General features: G+C 50.4%; 7 protein-coding genes across 7 annotated transcripts; 4 read left to right on the forward strand and 3 right to left on the reverse strand.

The window, feature by feature from the left end:
- Positions 1-828: 828 nt before the first annotated feature.
- On the reverse strand, positions 829-5,450 carry N7477_004986 (uncharacterized protein; the record flags this gene model as incomplete). The annotated part of the gene is made up of 5 exons (XM_056966649.1): positions 829-1,140; positions 1,214-1,496; positions 1,565-1,988; positions 2,045-2,769; positions 4,750-5,450. The coding sequence occupies 5 exons, from the start codon at positions 5,448-5,450 to the stop codon at positions 829-831; spliced, it is 2,445 nt and encodes an 814-aa protein (XP_056823430.1).
- A 489-nt stretch (positions 5,451-5,939) lies between these two features.
- On the forward strand, positions 5,940-6,662 carry N7477_004987 (uncharacterized protein; the record flags this gene model as incomplete). The annotated part of the gene is made up of 1 exon (XM_056966650.1): positions 5,940-6,662. One exon carries the CDS (start codon positions 5,940-5,942, stop codon positions 6,660-6,662), a length of 723 nt encoding a protein of 240 aa, XP_056823431.1.
- A 383-nt stretch (positions 6,663-7,045) lies between these two features.
- On the reverse strand, positions 7,046-8,307 carry N7477_004988 (uncharacterized protein; the record flags this gene model as incomplete). Its single annotated transcript, XM_056966651.1, has 2 exons — positions 7,046-8,070; positions 8,121-8,307. 2 exons carry the CDS (start codon positions 8,305-8,307, stop codon positions 7,046-7,048), a joined length of 1,212 nt encoding a protein of 403 aa, XP_056823432.1.
- Positions 8,308-9,159: 852 nt separating this feature from the next.
- N7477_004989 (adenosylhomocysteinase) lies at positions 9,160-10,498 on the forward strand (the record flags this gene model as incomplete). The annotated part of the gene is made up of 2 exons (XM_056966652.1): positions 9,160-9,924; positions 9,977-10,498. The coding sequence occupies 2 exons, from the start codon at positions 9,160-9,162 to the stop codon at positions 10,496-10,498; spliced, it is 1,287 nt and encodes a 428-aa protein (XP_056823433.1).
- A 2,218-nt stretch (positions 10,499-12,716) lies between these two features.
- Positions 12,717-14,682, reverse strand: N7477_004990 (uncharacterized protein; the record flags this gene model as incomplete). Its single annotated transcript, XM_056966653.1, has 2 exons — positions 12,717-14,623; positions 14,673-14,682. 2 exons carry the CDS (start codon positions 14,680-14,682, stop codon positions 12,717-12,719), a joined length of 1,917 nt encoding a protein of 638 aa, XP_056823434.1.
- Positions 14,683-15,018: 336 nt separating this feature from the next.
- N7477_004991 (Oligopeptide transporter) lies at positions 15,019-16,695 on the forward strand (the record flags this gene model as incomplete). The annotated part of the gene is made up of 1 exon (XM_056966654.1): positions 15,019-16,695. One exon carries the CDS (start codon positions 15,019-15,021, stop codon positions 16,693-16,695), a length of 1,677 nt encoding a protein of 558 aa, XP_056823435.1.
- A 977-nt stretch (positions 16,696-17,672) lies between these two features.
- N7477_004992 (uncharacterized protein) lies at positions 17,673-19,454 on the forward strand (the record flags this gene model as incomplete). Its single annotated transcript, XM_056966655.1, has 5 exons — positions 17,673-18,065; positions 18,114-18,450; positions 18,540-18,574; positions 18,625-19,200; positions 19,251-19,454. The coding sequence occupies 5 exons, from the start codon at positions 17,673-17,675 to the stop codon at positions 19,452-19,454; spliced, it is 1,545 nt and encodes a 514-aa protein (XP_056823436.1).
- Between the last annotated feature and the right edge of the window lie 261 nt (positions 19,455-19,715).

The raw sequence follows: 19,715 nt of genomic DNA on the forward strand, positions 1-19,715 counted from the left end.
TAGACGCGTATCTTCGAGGTCCACCTCTTTTGGGTTTTGGGGGGATTAGAGGGTGGTTGATCCATCACGAGCTAAAGTAATTAAAGCTACTTCAAACACTGACTGAATGACGAGGGTGAGTATTGCATCGCAAAGGAAGACAGAACAGGGGCTATGAGGTTGTCCGTCGGCTCTATCTTCAGATCTATCGAATTAAGGAGATGTCTGTCCCAAATGGGCTTAATGTGGTTGTCATCATCCAAAAGGGTTTAGTTTTGAGGATTTAAATCGACAGAGGCTTAGTTTTGAGGACAAAAAGGGGAAGATTAAGTAATCCATTTCACCAATCCCGCCCAAGAAAGCCCAACTTCAAGGCATTATACTACATGAACCACACAAGTAATCAAAATTCTGGTAAAAGATCAGAATATCCAGTAACAATTGTACTAGAATCCAGAGAAATAGCCTCGAAGGATGTGTTGGTGATGCAAGGTTAGGTCGGCTTCTCCCTCATGGTCGAGAGTGCCTCAAAAAATGGTTCCTGGGAGACCACTTTAACTGTCCGTTATGTCATCGGGCGTATTTTGTGCCAGACCATCCTCTTGGGAATGACTATGTATGGATGGTATGACCCATCAAGAGTTGTTCCGTGAAGATTCTGACGTGGAGAGAAGTTTTGGCTGTCTGCTTCGTTGGTATGATGCCTGGACTCATTGCATAAACCCCCATGATCGTAATTTGACGAATTGATGAACTAAACTTGCCCATGGCACATGCGTAACTTATCAATCATCCCATTTTCACGGCGCGAACCCATTCGCAGCAGGAAAGTATTCAGAGCTAAAAGCCTCAGCTGTTGTAATTGGACCAGTTCAAGAAGCTGGACAGTTCGGACGTGACATCAAGCACCATCTCCGCATGAACAGGCTGCGGATCGAGTACCTGATCAAAGATGCGAGACAGGTTCTTCTCAGCTTCTTTGCATGTGCGATAGTTACCGTGGCCAGGCCGTGCAATCCAAGAAAGCATCGAGATGAACACGCTCAGATTGCGGACTAGCTCGGCGCGCGGAAGAACCACGTTGTGAGATCCGGGTGTGCGGGATTGGTGTAGGAGTTCAAGCAGAAGAACACCGGAGCTAGGGACACCGTATGTAAGGGCCTGTTTACCAATCCATTAGTATTAGGTAACTCATGTCCGAAATCCGACATTCGCCGTGGGCATGTATACACACAATCCAGGAATAATGCCGATCAAAGCCCACCATCGGATTGCGCATGGTGGTGATGGTATTCACGATTCCCAGAACCTGGCGCGATATATCGCAGAGCAACTCTTGCCCGGTGTTCGTATGCTTGATCAAGGCACTCTGAAGCAGGAAGCAAGTGTACAAGTAGTTGAGATAGAGGTAAACAATGGTCAGCCACCCGTAGTGGAAATCATCCCTGGGCCTTTTATCATATCGAAGGTGATCGGGAGTCGACTCCCACACGGCACGTACACCCTCACGGATTTCACTATTCAGTTTTCTTGGGTCAGGCTTGGAAAGATCAGCGTAGCAGTTTGATAATTTTTTTTCACTTACTTGCACTTTTGAACAAGATCACGCGGTTCATGACTAACTAATGCGATCTCCAGTGTCCTCTCTCTGAAGACGGAGAGTTGGAACCGAATTCGCCCCGTTGACATTCGATGGCGAGCGCCATTTGTGCTCCAGCCTGCACTGTCAAGCTCGGAGATCGCCTGACTTAGAGCCTCGCCTCCTGCTACAAGGACTTCATCGCTTAAATCCAAGGGAGGGGTCAATGTGCAATATCTATAGTTCAGCAAGGGCGGCCGACCGACGAATGTAGCCATCATTTTATCCATGTAGAATGCCGATGTAAAGCAGCATCGACGCCATTGCCGAAGAAAAAAAGGACAATCTTCTGAGGTATCGGTGTCCACATGCAAGCCGGCGGCGTAAATGGTGGCTGTGAGATCGCCAAGTCGACGCCATGCTTGATAGCCTGTTCAAGTGTCAGCAATTATGAGCAGAGACTTCTGTGCGAGGGGCAATTCATACTCGAATCTCCATATAGCTGTGTTCGTAGCATAAAATCGTTATACTGAAGATACGCCAGCATTTCATTGGCAGCGGAGGCCTGGTCGCAGAAATTAAGGCAGATCGTACTGGCTGCAGTCACTTGTTCCAAAAGTCGATCCTTAGCTCGTGGATTGTCTCCCTCGGCGACTGCAGGATCATTTTCAGGGGTGATCACTAGTTGCTGGCCGCACAATGTAAATAGATTCCCGAGAGCTTCCCAGCGAAAGTTGGGTCCGGTGAATGAAGTGCAATACTCCTTAACAGTCATCGACTGGTGAGTGGTCAAAGCTCGTGAGGAATTCTGGAAGATCTGAGTGGCTAGACTTCGCAGTTGGGGCATCAAATCGTTGTGGTTGAACCCGCCAAAGATCTCGTCGATGGAGTCCATGATGGCATCTACCACCATCTTGGGTACCACCACATTCCATGATCGCACGTAGAATTTGTCGATAAGCTTGTGGCGATCTTTGATATTGTACAGGAAGAGCAACACCTCGGCTCCGGACTGAACCCGATCTGGCTCCACAACCAAAACCGGACAAGAGTCCACGTTTTCGTCCTGCTCAAATACAATCTCATTGCGATGCTCAGCCAGAACCGCGGTGAAACTCGTGGAGCCCATATAGCCGGGCAGTGCAGAAGGCGGTTCTAAAGGTGCGTATAATCGCCCGCCATTCAGAGAACCTGAGCCTGGGCTCGAAGCACTGAAATAGACGGTCAGATCTTTGAAGAGATTCCTACGTTTCTGGTATGCTTACTTGGAAGTTGGCTGACTAGTCAATCTTTTTGAAGGCACCAGAGTTGTACTAGAAGGGACATGGTCCGAGGCCCTCCGACGCGTCATCGGTGCTGGATGGTAGACACATTGGCCGTTGATCCTTTTTGCGATGCACCTGCGGCAAACGGGCCGTTCATGGTCGCATCGCTGTTTCGACCGCCGACAAGGCTCGCATGACTGTAGCGTGCCGTTGCGAGGGGTTGCTGGAGACCTTGACCGGCGATCATCGGCTGTACGCATGGTTTATGGAGTAAAATGGTCGCTACGTCGCATCCGAAGGAGAGTGTGGTTGGGGAGCCGCGGTAGAGTCCGCGGCCCAGATTGGGCTAGCGCTTGTGGCCTGATTATTAGGCTTCAATCCTTGAGAATCACGGGAATCTGTGAGCTGTAGACTACCTAAAAGAATATTGTAAAATGATGATACAGTTTCCGTAGATCAAACCAAAAAATATGATTCTATCTAGGCCCCATTCCGAAGATTCTCCAGGCTTTTGGCCCGATCTATCTTCAGACTGCCAAGTCTGCTCAGCCATGCTTTGTCCACTTGAATTAGCGATGTGCCTAGCCGTGACAAAAAATGTCTTTGTCTCCAGGCATCATTAGTTTTGAGCGATCAATTTAAGATTTGCTTACTATATTGACAACTCTACTCATTGTTCCCGAAAAAGACATTCGAACTTCATTATCTACGCCTTTCCGAGGTTCTTTGCTCCGTATGAGACTCCTCACATGGTCTCACTCCGCGGTCGTAAAGCCTCAGGTATATAAAGACCATCGATCCCTAGATTTAGCTCTCAATCATCACCCCGAATTCACACTTTGGGCCTGGTACATCAACAACAACTTATTGCACCTTTTCGCTCTCAATTTCAACATGGCTAGTGAATGTCGTTCGGACGACAAACATTCGCACTACTGCGAGCACCACAATCACTCGGACCACGAGCACTCGTATCACTACGATCACCACAATCACTCGGACTACGAGCACTCGTACCACTGTCAGCACCACAAGAGTAGGCGCCAACATCATCCCCAGCTATCATCATCTAGGACCTTGACTCTCGCCTTGGTCGCAATCATTGTGGCCTGGATTCTGAGCCTCTACCATCTTGTGAAATGACGCCTCAGCTCGAAATCACAGCGCAAGGAGGACGAGAAAGGTGAGTGGATATCCTTCAATAACACAGACTGTAGCAGAGACACCGCAGAGCGTTGGAAATAGGTATTGGCCTTCTTGAATTTATAGAATCTGAGCAAGCCATCGGAGTTTGACGAATCACTTGCCGTTTCACTAAAAGCCTACACGTAGCCCACGAATTTGCCCCTTTAGAGTGATACTTTTGGGTGAACCTTTGCCCACTACCTATCTTTGCTAGTATCCGAGTTCTTGAATGATTGAATCTGTAATAGGCCAGAGCCCGATCATTGAGCAAAGACCCTTATTCCCTCAGCCGTTTCAGGAGTATATTAAAGAGTGCGTATAGCTCGAACGACTAGAGAAACGCACATAACATCAGTGCATCTATATGATTGCCAACATCTACTTTCCAGACTGTTCAATCCTCTCCCTCAACGCCTTAATATCCTCAATTCCAGTCCGACAACACCCCCGACTACGATGCCCCCCCAGACGCCCCTCCGCCGAATCTCCTCGACAACCCTCCAGCATCTTTCCGCCCAGGGCTTCATCACCAGCTCACTATGCCTGACCCAGCTTTTTGTCCGAGGATCGAATACCTCGTCCTGAGTTCCATCAGGATAAAGGACCAGCCACGGCCTTCTCGACAACTTCATTCTCACGACTTCCGCTTCCATTAACTCCACAGCCCGTTCTGCATTTTCCAAGCGCGTACAATTCACCCCAACCGCCCACGGTTGAGGCCAGCCATTCCTCGTCCCTAACGCAGCCTCAATCCAGCGACGGATATCCTCCCCATCGCCCTGCGGAAAGACGCCACTGATCCACCATTTCTTTCCTTCAGGCCCAGAGCCCTTTGCAGAAAGCACCTTCTGCATGGCCCCGCGAATTGCCAACACCTCATCCCATCGCAGCACCGTCTCAAACGCCACAAACTCGACTCCCGACCATATGCCAGCATCATCCGCATAGATCCGCAGCCGCTTACCATGCCACGCTTCCAGCGCCGGTACGCTGTCCATATAACTCGGATACAGCCCGGTGTATTCCGCCGTTATCGGGGACATGGTTGCACCATAGGAACCTAGGGATAAAGCGAGACGTGGCTGGTTGCGCCTCGTGTTCTGGAGCTGGCTCTGGAGCGGAAAGGCAGCTCGGGCTAGCGGAATCGCAGAACGGCAGTATCGCGCTGCTTCGGATTCCGAGTATGTCTGATCCGCATCTGGAGCATCAGGATTCAAGGTTCTGGCAAATCCTTCAACACTTGCTTGGTATGTAGCAGACTGAATGATGTCTGCGCCGGCATCGACGTAAGAGCGATGTACAGCTTGGAGGACCCCTGGATGAGTCAGGAGGAGGTGTGAGGACCACAGCGGGGTGTTTTCGTTGAAGAGGATGTTGTAGGGGGCTTTCTCGAGAACGGTTCCTAACGCTCCGTCTAGGAGGAGGATGGGGTTGGTGGACATTTTGGGTGCGGTCCCGGCAATGAATAAATGTTTTCCTGAATTCTGGAGAGGGCGAAGAGGATGGGGGTAGAGCTGCGCCTTTAAATAAGGGACACGAGTGATCCAGGGTGCTCTGGTGTATGGGCTGTAACAGTAATACACATACAATGATACACTTTATTCAAATTCAAATTGTATCTGGGTGTTTTCTTTGGTTCGTATATAGTGCATACTTACCCCCGATACTGATACTCTGTGTCAAGTTCATGCCTTTAGCACCGATCAGATCCAGATCCAGATACTAGCGATTGTCTACTTTGGGTCACCATCCTCGACTCCAGCCCACGACACCCACTCAGGCATCAGGCCAACCTTCTGCGGCGCATAATGCGTCTCGTCCATTTTAGCCGTGCGATTTTTGCGGCGATACGGCCCATAATTGATCCAAGTGTTCTGGCCCCTCAGCTCGGTCGTCATAGCTCTCCTCGCTATCTTTGAGTACATGACCGCATGGCATCGCCAGGCATTATCCTCGCCCTCGGCGCGAAACCCCAGGCCCTCTCGCACGTGGCTAAAATAGTCGTGAACAATGCGGAAGATATCGTTCAATCGGGCCCTTCGCCCGTCGATGAGTTCGTCTGTGTACTGGAGCAGCGGGTTGCTGAGGTCTTCAGCGAAAACGGTATCCCCGAACGCGTGGTCTGTTGGCTCCACGTACAGGTGGTTGTTGTACTGCACGTCGAGTATTGCTTGCCGCGGGTTTGGATACGGGTTATAGCCAGGAGTGTAGCTGACCTGCAGTCCGGTGGCTCGAATGATGCGGTACTGCAGAAGAGTCTCGGTACAGAAGGCGCTGTAGCATGCCTTTGTCTCCGGGTCGTGCGGACTTGGGATGAGGTCGTCGTAAAGACGTGCGATCTCGTAAGACCGCTCTTCGTTAATCTTGGTATAGAAAGCTGGGAATGGGTGTGTGATATTCATCAGCTTGCTGTATACCAAGGCAGCCTGCCGAGCTGTGGCGCATGGGCCGAAAGGGACTTTTGTGCCGTGGATGTTGGCGACGGAGGGAAGGCCACGCAAGGGCGGGTAGTCCGAGTGGTCCTGATCCGCTTCCACGGGTTCAGGCCTGTGCAGTATGGCCGGAACCTTGCTGTGTTGGGCAGACTCGCGGATGAGACGGGCGCAATATTGCTCCAAGTCGCGCTGCCATTGCTTCAGGAGCATGGCTTTTAGGGGTAGCGTCTGCCGGCTGGACGCGGACGCTCTGTAGCCACCGCGATGGCTCGACGTCGTCAATATTCGACCATCGGATAGATGACTCAGCCATGGCCCCCAGCTCATCGAGACCTATGCTTTGGACCAACAAGACGGGATCGAGAAAGGAATGCGTCAGTGTTGGCGACCCAAATCCCCGGAGCACAACGGGAAGACCGCGGGACAAAAGCCCTAACAACGAATGGTATTGACCCTCCTCGCCAGCCGCGCTGAATGGATAATATCCAATCGCAATGTCTTGCTCTTTCACCATTTTCATCAGTTGGGGGTGGTGATGCAATCCACTGCCACAGCCGAGCCATCTGGTACCCAATAGGACAGCATCGACGAGATTTTGGTCGTCAACGCAGCCATCGTCTCAGACATCCCCCAACATCGAAACCCAGTGGAATGTTCACGCGCTCGCTGTGCGTCATTTGCTGGAATCCGAGGATCAGCGGCAGTAAATCCAGCAAGGGCTGACTGTGCTGACGCTGAACGAAATCGTACCCGCATATCAAACGTGGGAATGACTTTTTGGCGAGCATGCAGTGTTCCATGCCCTTGCGGATGTTCTCACTGTTTGGATTCAGAGGGGAGGTCCAGATGAGACGAATCAAAGGCGTAGTGGGATCTCGTTGACTGATGTCAATTTCTTCCTGGATGATATGGCAGATGCGGTGCCAATGGACTGGGTTGTCCACGTCCGAGCAAAGGTCATCATTTGGGAGAGTCAATCGGAGCTCTGCGTAGCTGAAATGCGCTTGACGAAGCTTTTGAGACACATACCTCACTGCTGTGCGTAGGATCGGGTCATACAGCAGGATAGAGAGGAAAGAACAAGAGGCTGCAGATCCTGGAGCGGAATCTGCACGGGTGGTGAGGGTACTTTCCCAGGTTTGCTGGAGGAATGCTTTGAACCCGGTCTGTCCGCCGCAAGGAAAGTACTGGGCAGCCTCTTTCAGTGGGCAGAGAACTAGCTTATCACGAGTCTCAGTCCATACAGATTCCGAAGCAAAACAGATGGGTAGTTTCCGAAGCGTATCTGGGCCGAGAAATCTCAATGCAATAGACGGATGTTGTTGTTCTTGGCGATCCGCATTGGGTAAGAAGATCACCATACATGACGCAGCATTGCCGGAGTCATTCTCAGTGAACATGCGATCAATAAGCCAGTCCACTTCCACCATTTGTTCCAAAGGGGCATGCAATAATGCCCCCTTGGGCATGTCCTGTATTCGCTGGTATAGCTGCGTGGTCATCATCTGAAGGCGAGACCCCTCGACAGAATTGAGACGCAAGTTCTGGATCTCTTGGGCACGGATGCGCGATACGATTGCTGCGGCTTGGTGCACTTTGGGAGACATCGACAACTTAAATGCAAAGTCTAACAACCATCAGTTCAAGACGATGTAGCTGGAGGGAAATGCAACCTACCGTGCCTAAGCATCTTCTCTTCTGCCAGAAGCGCCGTACGCTTGGACAGATATTCCTGGACATGATATTCCTCGGCGACAGGGACCACTAGATCCGAGGCACTGGCAGTCAGAACAAGGCTTGCACCAGTGCCGATCTCGCAGGACACATTTGATTCCTCATAGGGGGACGCTGTTGAAAACGCCATCTTGTGTTGAATTTGCGAGCCTGGGGAAAGAGACGAGATCCAAGTCGGCAATTTAAACCATCCCTTTCGACTGACTGATGAGGTGGCTTTCTTTCAAATCGCTGCTAGAATTCTCTAGCGTATTATTCGGGAATAAGGGATGACAATGCAAGCGGCTTTCCTCGGAGGAAAACTCGAGTGACTAATGGATAAATCAGGCAGTACATCGTGATCGTCCTATAATGACACGGCAATGGCGGAGGGGCCAAATATCATCCGACTGGCATTGCCTCGTTTTGCTTAACAAGGAGAGATGCATCCTTCCTGGTGGAAAGGCCTCTTCAGCGGTATTATGTCTGAAATACAGAGATGGCCAGTGGATCTGCATGTTTTGGCCTGTTCCTGTTCGAATACCAAAATTGTTGGTATCCAACCGCACATGCATGTGTCTAGATCCAGTTGACAGGCGACCAAATTTACCCCTGTTAGAGTAGTAGAAGAGTGCCACAACTAATGTATTTTACTTTTCGCTGGGTTACTACATACTGATTATGAGTCTACTAGAATGGCATCTCTCCCGCTACTGACCCACAGCGCTTGTAGGCTATATTGGATACGAGCCGCACCTGCTAGCGATGTTACATTGCATGGGTCGATTAGTCGTTGCGACATGTGAGTGCGGACACATTTAGGTACTTCCAACTATTTCTCCGTCTAGTCAGTTGAATTGTCAGTCTAGGTCTCCAACCGAAAGTCCATTGTACCGATACTACTTCATTGCTCCGCAGATTGATATATCTTCAAGGCTCCGTCTTTTTTCCACCATTTAAACTTTCTCTATCAAAACAATAGAACAATCTCACCCATCCCACCATGAATCCCGCTCTCAAGTACAAGGTCGCCGATCTCTCCCTCGCAGCCTTTGGGCGGCGCGAAATCGAGCTCGCTGAGGTCGAAATGCCCGGCCTGATGGGTATTCGCAAGAAATTCGCGGGTGACCAGCCCCTTAAAGGCGCACGCATAGCCGGATGCCTACACATGACGATCCAGACGGCTGTGCTCATTGAAACTTTGCGTGTTCTGGGGGCCGAGCTCACCTGGTCCAGCTGCAACATCTTCTCCACGCAAGACCACGCAGCAGCCGCCATCGCGGCATCCGGCATCCCCGTCTTCGCCTGGAAGGGCGAAACGGAAGAGGAATACGAGTGGTGCTTGGAGCAACAGCTGCAGGCTTTCCCGTCTGGCCAGCCATTGAACCTCATTCTTGATGATGGTGGCGACCTCACGGCCCTGGTACACCGGAAGCATGCGTATTTGTTGGAGGGGTGCTACGGTCTCTCGGAGGAGACAACAACAGGCGTGCACAAGCTGTACCAGATGCTCAAGAATAACACACTAAAGGTGCCTGCAATCAATGTGAATGACAGTGTGACCAAGTCCAAGTTCGACAATCTGTACGGATGCCGCGAGTCCCTGGTGGATGCGATCAAGCGAGCTACGGACGTCATGATTGCTGGAAAGATCGCCGTGGTCGCAGGCTACGGTGACGTTGGTAAGGGCTGCGCACAGGCGCTGCAGTCGCTGGGGGCGCGCGTCCTTGTTACTGAGGTCGACCCGATCAACGCGCTTCAGGCCGCGGTGAGCGGGTACCAGGTGGTGACAATGGCGGATGCTGCGCCAGTCAGGACAGATCTTCGTGACGGCAACGGGTTGTCGGGACATCATCTGCGGGAAGCACTTTGCGGTGATGCCGCACGACGCGATTGTGTGCAACATCGGACACTTTGACATCGAGATCGATGTGGCGTGGTTGAAGGCGAACGCCTTGAGCGTGCAGAGCGTCAAGCCGCAGGTAGATCGATTTCTGCTTCCGAATGGACGCCATGTCATCTTACTGGCCGAGGGGCGGTTGGTGAATCTAGGATGTGCCACGGGCCACTCGTCATTTGTCATGTCGTGCTCCTTCACCAACCAGGTGCTGGCTCAAATCATGCTGTACAAAGCCGAGGACGAGGATTTTGGCCGGAAGTATGTTGAGTTCGGCTTGGCCGGAAAAAAGGCAGTGGGTGTGTATGTGCTGCCCAAGATTCTTGATGAGCAAGTAGCATTCTTGCATCTGAAGCACTGCAACGCCACCTTGACGAACTTGACAAAAGCCCAGGCGGAATATCTGGATATCAAGACCACTGGACCCTACAAGAGTGACCAGTAGGCTGAGCCCTCTTCCCATTTGACCAAAGATACCATATCTGACTGATTTTCTCTAGTTACCGTTACTAAATGTGACTTTGCCCAGGTGTCAAAGGACAACTTAATGGAACTGTGGAGTATGGAGATGGCGGGACGAGAAAAACTCGTTTGCCTCACTGATGACGGGTATATCATTATGTAGCCAATTGAACAGAGTCAGAACTGATGATTATACATCTTATACAGACACAATAAAACAAACGTCTAATCCAAAGAGAGGATAGCCCAGGCCATGGGACCTGTATATCTTGGCTGGGCACTTTCCGGACTGTGTACTCCAGAAAGGTTTCAGTGATATTCCGCAGTAGCACTAGCATATATCCTAGGTACATTATGGCGATCTTAGCAGCGTAGCATTGCATCATATGTCTCATATCTATAGTTTCTGACTGCATTCTGCAGTGGTCACGATATCATATTTAAAAGCTGGTGTTGTAATACAGTACAAGGTAAGTGCACATTCAGGAATAAAGACACAACATGAGAAATAATTCTTGTATTGTCTGTATAAAAACCAAACTGATTCCCAATCAATTGAGACTTCACGTTTCCTGTCTATAGCCTCTTATACCTCGTCACAAAGAGCAACGGATCAACTTTCCTCTAAACTACAATAGCTGGCTCCGGGAGATTACACAGTCGAATCGCCTCGCCTCGACTTTTTTGGGGGTCTTTTGAGGTCTACCGTGCTAGCCGATTTCGTGAATGCCACTAGCAAGCACGCTAGGTAACTGCTTCCGTCGAGTAATTAAGATGATAATTTCTACCTTCTCGCGGGGTCCGGTATCAGTACCACAGTGTACCACTACCCTCTTATTCTGTGGAGGGGAAGCCAAAAGACACTGCGCGGGGTAAACGGGGGCTCTGCTGCAGAGTTTTCTATGGTTGACGACACCCTGTTAAAAGTTTTATCCCCACATAAACCAGAGTAAAACAGATTAAAAAAACTATCCGACGACTGTCTACTTGACCCGTCTTCGAGACCGAAGCTAGACTTGTTCTCTAGTGACTGTAGTATCGCCTAGGCAAGGGACACCTCTAAGCTTCAACAATTTCTAGATCGTACGACTCTCTACAGTTCCAACGGAACAAACACTATCAGTACAAGAAACTGGTCAAACATAACTACACAGATTGAGAATCTTGCCCAGCCTCGGGTTCATTTTAAGATACTAGGTGGTAGACCTAAGAGTGTCGGACGTGTTGCGTGCCAAGAAGTAGATCAGATGAACTCAAGCATTTCAACAAAAGTATTAAGACTCGAGAGGAGAAGAGAGAGAAGAAGCCTCTTCCTATCTTAACTTGGTTAGTGTACTTTCACTAGCGCACATGCATGTAGTTAGTAGTGTCAACGATCGGTGTCCTGACTCACTGATGGTGTCCTGATGGCTTGATCGTCACAGGATGCAAGTGAACCGAACGGAGGAGTATCAAAACTCGATATCAGGATCTACAGAGCTGTTATAGCGTTCGTAAAGACGAGTCGGTTGGCTCCTGAAAGTTGAGGAGGAATAAGGTCTGAATCAATAGCCAGGCAGTAGTAACGCGATAAAATGCACATATCGGTGAACACTAGTTAGGGGGGCTACATACGACCTAAGGTTGTGAAAAGCCTGAGGAATATGATGATGATGATGATGAATGATATCCTGAATGGCCCGAGGCACGTGTAGCTCCGGTCTTGTCTCGGATAATTAAATTACTCCGCCCGGACGGGCCGTCGGGCGACGCGGGCTTTGCCGTTGTGGCATACGGCCCCTCGGGAGGTGGGGCCGACGCCCGCGCGACCGCCGGCGAACGGCGCTTGGCGCAGGGCGACTTTCCCCGGGATACTGTAGTAACTGTACAGTGGATCATGAGGAGGCTAGCGGCCGTCGGGCATCCGGAATGGAAATATAGTCGACTACCTATACCAGTCGCTCGAGGATGAGAACGAAATATTACCAGAGTTCTATATCTATCTGGATTTTGTATTCTGTGTGGCAAGCAAGTGAATTGTGTATTTGTTGTTTACAAGCTTTTCTTACAAAAAAATTCCGATACCCACGAGAGGATTCAATAGTATTGACGCCAATTATTTCAAAATTTCTGAAAAGAGCACTTTATTGAATCGTAAGCCCTTGGAGAATCAACAGTTGAACTGTCGCGCCTATCTAGGACAAGTCATAACTTCACAGCCGTCAAGAATCTTGTCTAGCCGCCCACTCCTCCATATACCGTGTCACTGTCCTGCGTAGCTTCTGCCCCACACGAAGACAGTCCTCCCGACTGACCCGAGAGTAAACAATGAAGAATGCCACCCAGGTCATGGACCCTGACTTGGGATCTGGAATCTCCTGCCCATTCTGCAGGAAACACATACTTTCGGAAACGTTGTCCTTGAGTTCAGGACACTGCCGCAATGCCTCACCGCAAACATCTCCCGCAGTGTAAATACCGCCGACCTCGGCGGGGATGAAGATTATCTGCGAGTGATATTGCGCGCCACCGGTAAATGGAACCGACAGTGCGCGGAACCGGTCTGGGTCCACAAGCGCGTTCAGAACGCTAAGGCTGTAGTAGTCAACACCGTAAGCCCGGGCACTGGCATTAATTTCCTGCATGCCCGGAGGTCGGGGATTGATTTCGAGGAGGAAGACGCTAGTGTCGGACACCGGGTCAGACCTGGCCACGAGATCGACCAGGCCATCCTTGGTCTCTGCGAAATAGCAGCTGGAGTGGCGCAGACGAGCTTCGATGTGGTAGATTCCGGTGCTAAAGCCTGCCAGTCTCACGTAGTTGTAAAGAGACCTCTCGAGGATCTGCAGCTCGGTTGCTGGCAGACAGGATGGGATCATGTTGGAGCTCTCGACGAAATTGGCAAAGCTGGGTGCGCCCTCCAAGTCACCGGGACTGGGGAAGTCATCGTTCACCTCGAAGAAGAGAATCTCGCCATCAAGCAGAACCATGTTGGCATCGATTTCAGGTCCCTCGATATACGGTTCGATCACAACTTCGTGTCCATGCCACGCTGTGAATGAGTCTTTCCACAGCCTGCTGGTGGCTTCGCGCAGCTCATCCTCGCTCTGGACTTTCCACACTCCCTCCGAGGACCAGCCGCGACTTGGCTTCACAATGAGAGGGTACACAAGCCGTGGGGAATCTATGCTCAATATTTGTTCCAGGTCTGATGGGCTCTTCAGGCTATGACACATGAGATTGCCTTGGTCCAGCATCCGGGTGCGGTATTTGTTCTGGGCCAGCACGCACGAGTCGGGCGGAGATGTATGGAGACCCAGCATGACAGCCGCTGTGGGAAGCACACTGAGGAGATGTTCCTCGATGGTCATGATGCCGTCGATGGGCTTGGGGTAGGCCTGGATCGCGTCGACAATGCGCCGGGGCAGCCCTTGGTCGGCCGTCATGTCAAATGGTATAAAATCCTCTCGGAGATGCGACCATTTGGGGCTCTCGATCCAGTTTCCAGCGAAATCAAGGACGACAATGCTGATGTTCAACGATGCTGCGGCGCTGGTATAGCCTTCGAGAGCGGAGAGTTTCCGACTTCCCACGAGCGCGAGGCGTTTCCTGGGAATCGGAACGGGGCTTCTCCACGGGAAGGAAAGACGCTTGGCTAGTTCTTCATCGATCTGTTGAGAGATTGCTTGGATGGACTGCGTGGGAGCGCAAGGAACCACCACTGCACCCATTGCTAGAGAAGCTAGGGAAGTAATGTCCTTGTAGTTCTCAGGCACCGGGTGGACCTCCTGTGCAGGGACCAGGAAGGACTCTACCCTGCCCACACGGTGACAGTCAACCAGTCGCCTCTTGAGGAAGTCTGACTGGCGAACGAAGCCATGTGATGTGGATAGGATAAGCTTCACAAGAACGGGGCTAGTATGGTCAGTGACCACGTCATGTAGACACCGAAGCCATTGAGATTCTCCTCCCTGCGTCTGCAAGTTGCACAAGTTGAACCTGGGAAGCTTAACATCGATGGTGTTGCGCCTATCCCCTCCTTTTGCAGGAACCAATAAATCCAATGAGAGACAATCAGTCTCGGAGGGTAAAGTGTGCAGACACCAAGAAATCTCGACGTTTGTGATCGCTAAAGTCGACGTTAGAATTGATCTCGGGATCATTTGATCTATACTTACATTCTTCCATCGTGAAAAGTATGAGTACTCAATAGGCATTGAATCGAAAGGGGCTCTGACGCCTTTTATCTATTTTTCTCCGGTCTCGGTACCATTAATACAAGTAACTGATTGTGGAATTTGCAGCGTATTTGAGCGTATTGACCATTGACAAGGGGTTGATTTAGCGTCAAGTTGGAAGGCTCAGGCTTGAAGGCCTAAAACCAATAGGCACTAGCGGATGTAACATATCTTACAGCATAGTATTTAGATTTTAAATAGGTCCCGTGGAGGAAAGAAAGGTGGTTGTGCGATTTACATTCTTTCTTTCATTCATAGTTGTCTTTCCGAGGAAATCAGGGCATAAATGGAAAAATCCCACTCACTCTTAACTGAGCCAACTGAGCCAACTGAGCCAACTGAGCCAACTGAGCCAACTGAGCCAGCATCTGAAACCCCTGATGTCGACAAACTCCCACGCGTTGCAGATTCTATCCCACTCTCCGTTTGGCTCGTCGCCCTCTTAGCCCTTGCCGAAAGATTCACCTTCTATGGACTTTCTGCACCATTCCAGAACTACATGCAAAATGGGCGTGACGACCCCCTTCGACCAGGTGCGCTAGGCTGGGGCCAACGGACCGCCTCATTGACCTCTAACCTCTTCTATATTCTCACCTGTATTACGCCTATCTTCGGTGCTATTGCTGCCGACAAATGGCTGGGTCGCTACCGGCTACTGGTCGTATCCTTTGCGATTTACCTGGTCGGAACCCTCCTGCTGCTCGTCTCCAGCCTTCCTGAGGTCCTTGGTCGTAGATCTGGCGGCGGAGTTTTCATTACTTCCATCATCCTCATTGGCGTCGGCATGTCGGGGGCAAATGCGAACCTTGCTGCCTTCATCGGCGACCAGTATACCAAAGAGGATGGTACTGTCGAGATGCGCAACGGGAATCGGGTCGTCATTGATCGGGACCGAACAATCGAGTCTATCTATAACCTGTTTTATTGGTGCCTCAACGTGGGATCACTCTCGGGCATCGCGACCACCCTACTCGAGAGGAACGTTGGCTTCTGGGCGGCCTTCCTCCTTCCACTCTGCGCTCTGAGCATCTCCGCGGCCCTGCTAGTCTTTGGTCGTCGGAATTACACTATGTGTGTTCCAGAGAAGTCCGCTCTCCCTGATGCTGTACGCGCATCGTTGTATGCCTCCAGGAGCGGCTTCCGCATGGACCACGCCAAGCCACACTATCAGCTCGAACACCACGCACGCCAGGTTCCTTGGAGTGAATCCTTCATTGACGAGCTCAAGCAAGGACTGAAAGCGTGCCGCATGCTGCTTGCGTGGCCCATTTTGTGGCTCTGTCGAGTGCAGCTCAGCACAAATCTAATCTCGCAGGCCGCGCAGATGGACACGGCGGGCGTCCCCAACGACATGATCTACAACGCCAACCCGGTGGTTATCATCATATTCCTCCCCTTGTTTGACAGATTCCTGTACCCATGGTTGCGTCGACGAGGCATCACCCTCAACGCGGTGACACGGATCTCGCTCGGTTTCGTTCTAGAGGCCTTCGCTATGGCCTACGCCGCCATCGTGCAGAAGCTAATATATGCCTCTGGGCCCTGCTACGAATTCCCCCTGCAATGCGCGGCCTCACAGGGTGGCGCCATTCCCAATCACATCAGCGTGGCTGTACAGATCCCTGTCTACGTGTTGGAAGCATTCTCCGAGATCTTCGCGACCCCGGCAGGATACGAGATGGCCTTCCTCCTGTCACCTAAGAGCATGAAGTCCATTCTGCAGGCCATGTTCTCGCTGACAAATGCACTTGGCGCGTCGTTGAGTATTGCCATCTCTCCCATATACAAGAACCCGGCTTTGTTGTGGATGTATGTGAGTCTTGCCGTGGCGATGACAATTGATTCCTCGGTGTTTTATTTGGTATTTGGGATTTTCGACTCCCAGAAGGAGGGTAAAGAAAAAAATGAAAAGAAGATTGCGCCGATTATGCAAGATCCAGAGCTGGATGTGGAGAGTCAATAACTTTGCACGGCTGTATTGGTTTCTGCCATGGACGAGGTCTCAACAACTCTTGTCCATTTGCATTTTTTTGGCATTCAGCATGGTATTTGGTCTTCAACATTGACATTAGTATCGGAAAGTTGAAAGAACTTTCTAAAATTTTCAAACTTTGGGTTCCCTTGAATTTTTCGATCGTAATTCTATTTTCATCTGCCGTCTTTGACCCCTGGCCCGCCTCCAACCCTGGGTTTCTTGTCTGTTGCTTGCGGTCCGTTATAGCATCTCTGGGCCATGCGTAACTAACGTCTCGCATGTAGTAAACTACGGGTATTTTGTACACAGTGTCAAACAAAGAAAGGGCAAAACGGCCCTTAGACGGGTCTTAGAGTGTCTTCGTAACAAAGAAAGACCCCCAAGGCGACATTGAAGTCAGCCTCGCCGTTGATTTGGGCAATCCTGGGTTGAGATTCAATCGAAAATGCAAGTGCTAAGAGGCCGCGGTTTCAGCCAGATCGAGGTGAGCCAATCACGCTAAGGTGTGAGTCAGTGCGCCGGTCGCGCGACGGAGGGTAAGAATCACCCGCTCTCACCCAACTTCTCACCCTTCTCACTCCCGGTCGCGCGACGCTAAAGCTGCGCTCACCCACTTCTCACCCTGGCGACACCCACCCGACTATTGCCTGCATATAGGCCCATTATAGTACGCGGCTAATTCTTAATGCGCCCTGAGCACTAAAATGGCGTAGGTTTTGATCTTAGGGTGAGTGTGGGTGATATAGGTGAAAAGTTTAGAGACTAGGGTGATAGAGGTGAGAACGGGGTGAGAGCGGGTAAGAATAGGGCGAGGATTCTCACCTAGATTACCCGCTCTCCCACTTTCACTTAAGTCCGGGCCATAAATATAAGCCTAGGGCGTATATCTGGTCTGCTATTCTTATTCTCTTAACATTCGGCTATTCAAAAGAAGATGCTGCCAAAGGACTTCCAAAAGAAACTTAATGAAAGAATTATACGTGCTCTCCGGGGCATCCAGCTCCATGTCCGTGATATTGGGGATCAAGAACGCCGTTAGCTATGTATCTGAAGCATTTGGAACCAATCAGGATCCTGACGAGGAAGCAGTGTATAGCATCCTCCTGAGTAATGTGCTCGGAAGCCGTTTCGAAATGACGGAGTACCTGAAGGATCTCGCCTGCGCCATAGATCTCGCGAGGGAAGTGGTAGAAGCGACTTCTGAGGAAGACCAACAAGTATTGGCAGACCGACGCCATAACCTTAGCACGCTTCTCGGTGATCGATATGGCCGTTTTGACAGCGTGACCGATCTTGAAGAAGCAATCAGTCTCGAAGAGAGTGTTATACCCGCTTTCAATCACGACCAAGCCAAACTGGTAGTGGCTCTGGATCACTGAGAAGTTTTATTGGAATCCAAGTCCCAGCTTCGAGAAAATGCTACCGACCTGACTCGAGCCATTGGGATGGCCCGCGACGTTCTCAACCGTACTTCTACTCAAAGTGAGGAGGAGCGCGCAATTTACTACTTCCACATGGCCCATCGACTCTCTGGCCGATACAAGTTCTCTGGAAGCATCGATGACCTGCAAGATGCGATCGAGATGATGGAAAAGGCACGACAAGCTATAGTGGCAGATGATTTATATCTCCTTGATATAACTATTGACCTTAGCAATCTTTTGCGTAGAAGATATCTCCATCTGGGTCTGAGCAATGATCTCGTGATTGAAGTAACCCCACCCAATGGATATAAGACGACGGGTACGCTGAGAGTCTCACGAAACAAGAAGATTTTTGCAAGCTCAGTCGCTATTTTTCCGATCGATACGAGATGACACGATCACTTGAAGACATACAAGAATCCATTCATTTTGCCGAGAAGGCCGTAAATCTGGCTGATGTGGACCATCCCTGCGCCCCTACTCGCTCTTGCAGCTGAGCTATGCACTGGAGACCCAATTGGAGGCCTTGGGATCATTATTATCTGTCGAACGTTCGATTGCGATCATCAAGGAAGGCCTTGATTCAATTGCAATTGACCAAAATACCACGGCAAATTTACAATACGCTTTGAGCCAGCGGTTCTTACAAAGATACCAACAGCTAGGATCTCTGGTCGATCTGCAGGAATCAATCTATGTGATGCAGGAATGCAAGGAAGACACACCAGCAAATCAGCCAGGACAAACCGCTTGCCTCTATTCCCTGGGTATCCGGCAAGGCTGTTTATTTGACAGATCAAATGACGTTTCCGACTTGGACGAGGCCATTGATCTGACCAGTGAAGCGCCAGCACTGATTCCTGATCATGACATGACAAGAGCCAACGCTCTGCAGGGCCTAGGCACGCTTTATGAGTCCCACTTCAAAGCAACGGATTCGCAGCGAAACCTACAGCGCGCAGTTGAAGTCAGTCTTGAGGCCCTCCAAGAAGTACCAGAAGACTATTCAGAGCGGCACAGCTTCTTGAGCAACCTTGGTGACTTGTTATGTCTTTACCCAGCGACAGGGGTATCTTGTGGGCACTCCAATTCTTATGATTGGACTTATACTTTCTTTAGGGATCTGATGACCAGAAGTTCATTCCATCCATTTCCAAGGACAAGGTTGCTCGATTAGCATGCTCCGATGGTTGTCGCGCAACTTCCCACTGGGTGCACATTCAAGGGCCAATGTTCCACTTGGCGCCATTCGTACTAGGGTCTCCGGGAAAGCTTACTCAGAGCTCACACTATCTGAGACTGAAGGAGAGATTTTTCACATAGATAAATCGCTGGTTTCAGACATTATAAACGAGTTATCTATACTTCCCGCAAAACACACGACTCATGAGAGTTACCACGAGAGAAGGCATCGAAACTCTGGATATTCTCCAAGCATCGGAAATTGAAAGTATTCTGGTAATGTAACCCCACGTACACTCCATCTTCCACTAATAAAACAGTACGATTGAAAACTGGAGATCACGCAAGAGAACTCCGACAGATCAATGTATATTTACGGAAAGCCCGTCGATTACGTCTCTA

The sequence above is a fragment of the Penicillium maclennaniae genome (genome assembly GCF_028827695.1).
Source record: "Penicillium maclennaniae strain IBT 15551 chromosome Unknown utg000004l:1.0-3007600.0:1.0-3009580.0, whole genome shotgun sequence".
Lineage (NCBI taxonomy): Eukaryota > Fungi > Ascomycota > Eurotiomycetes > Eurotiales > Aspergillaceae > Penicillium > Penicillium maclennaniae.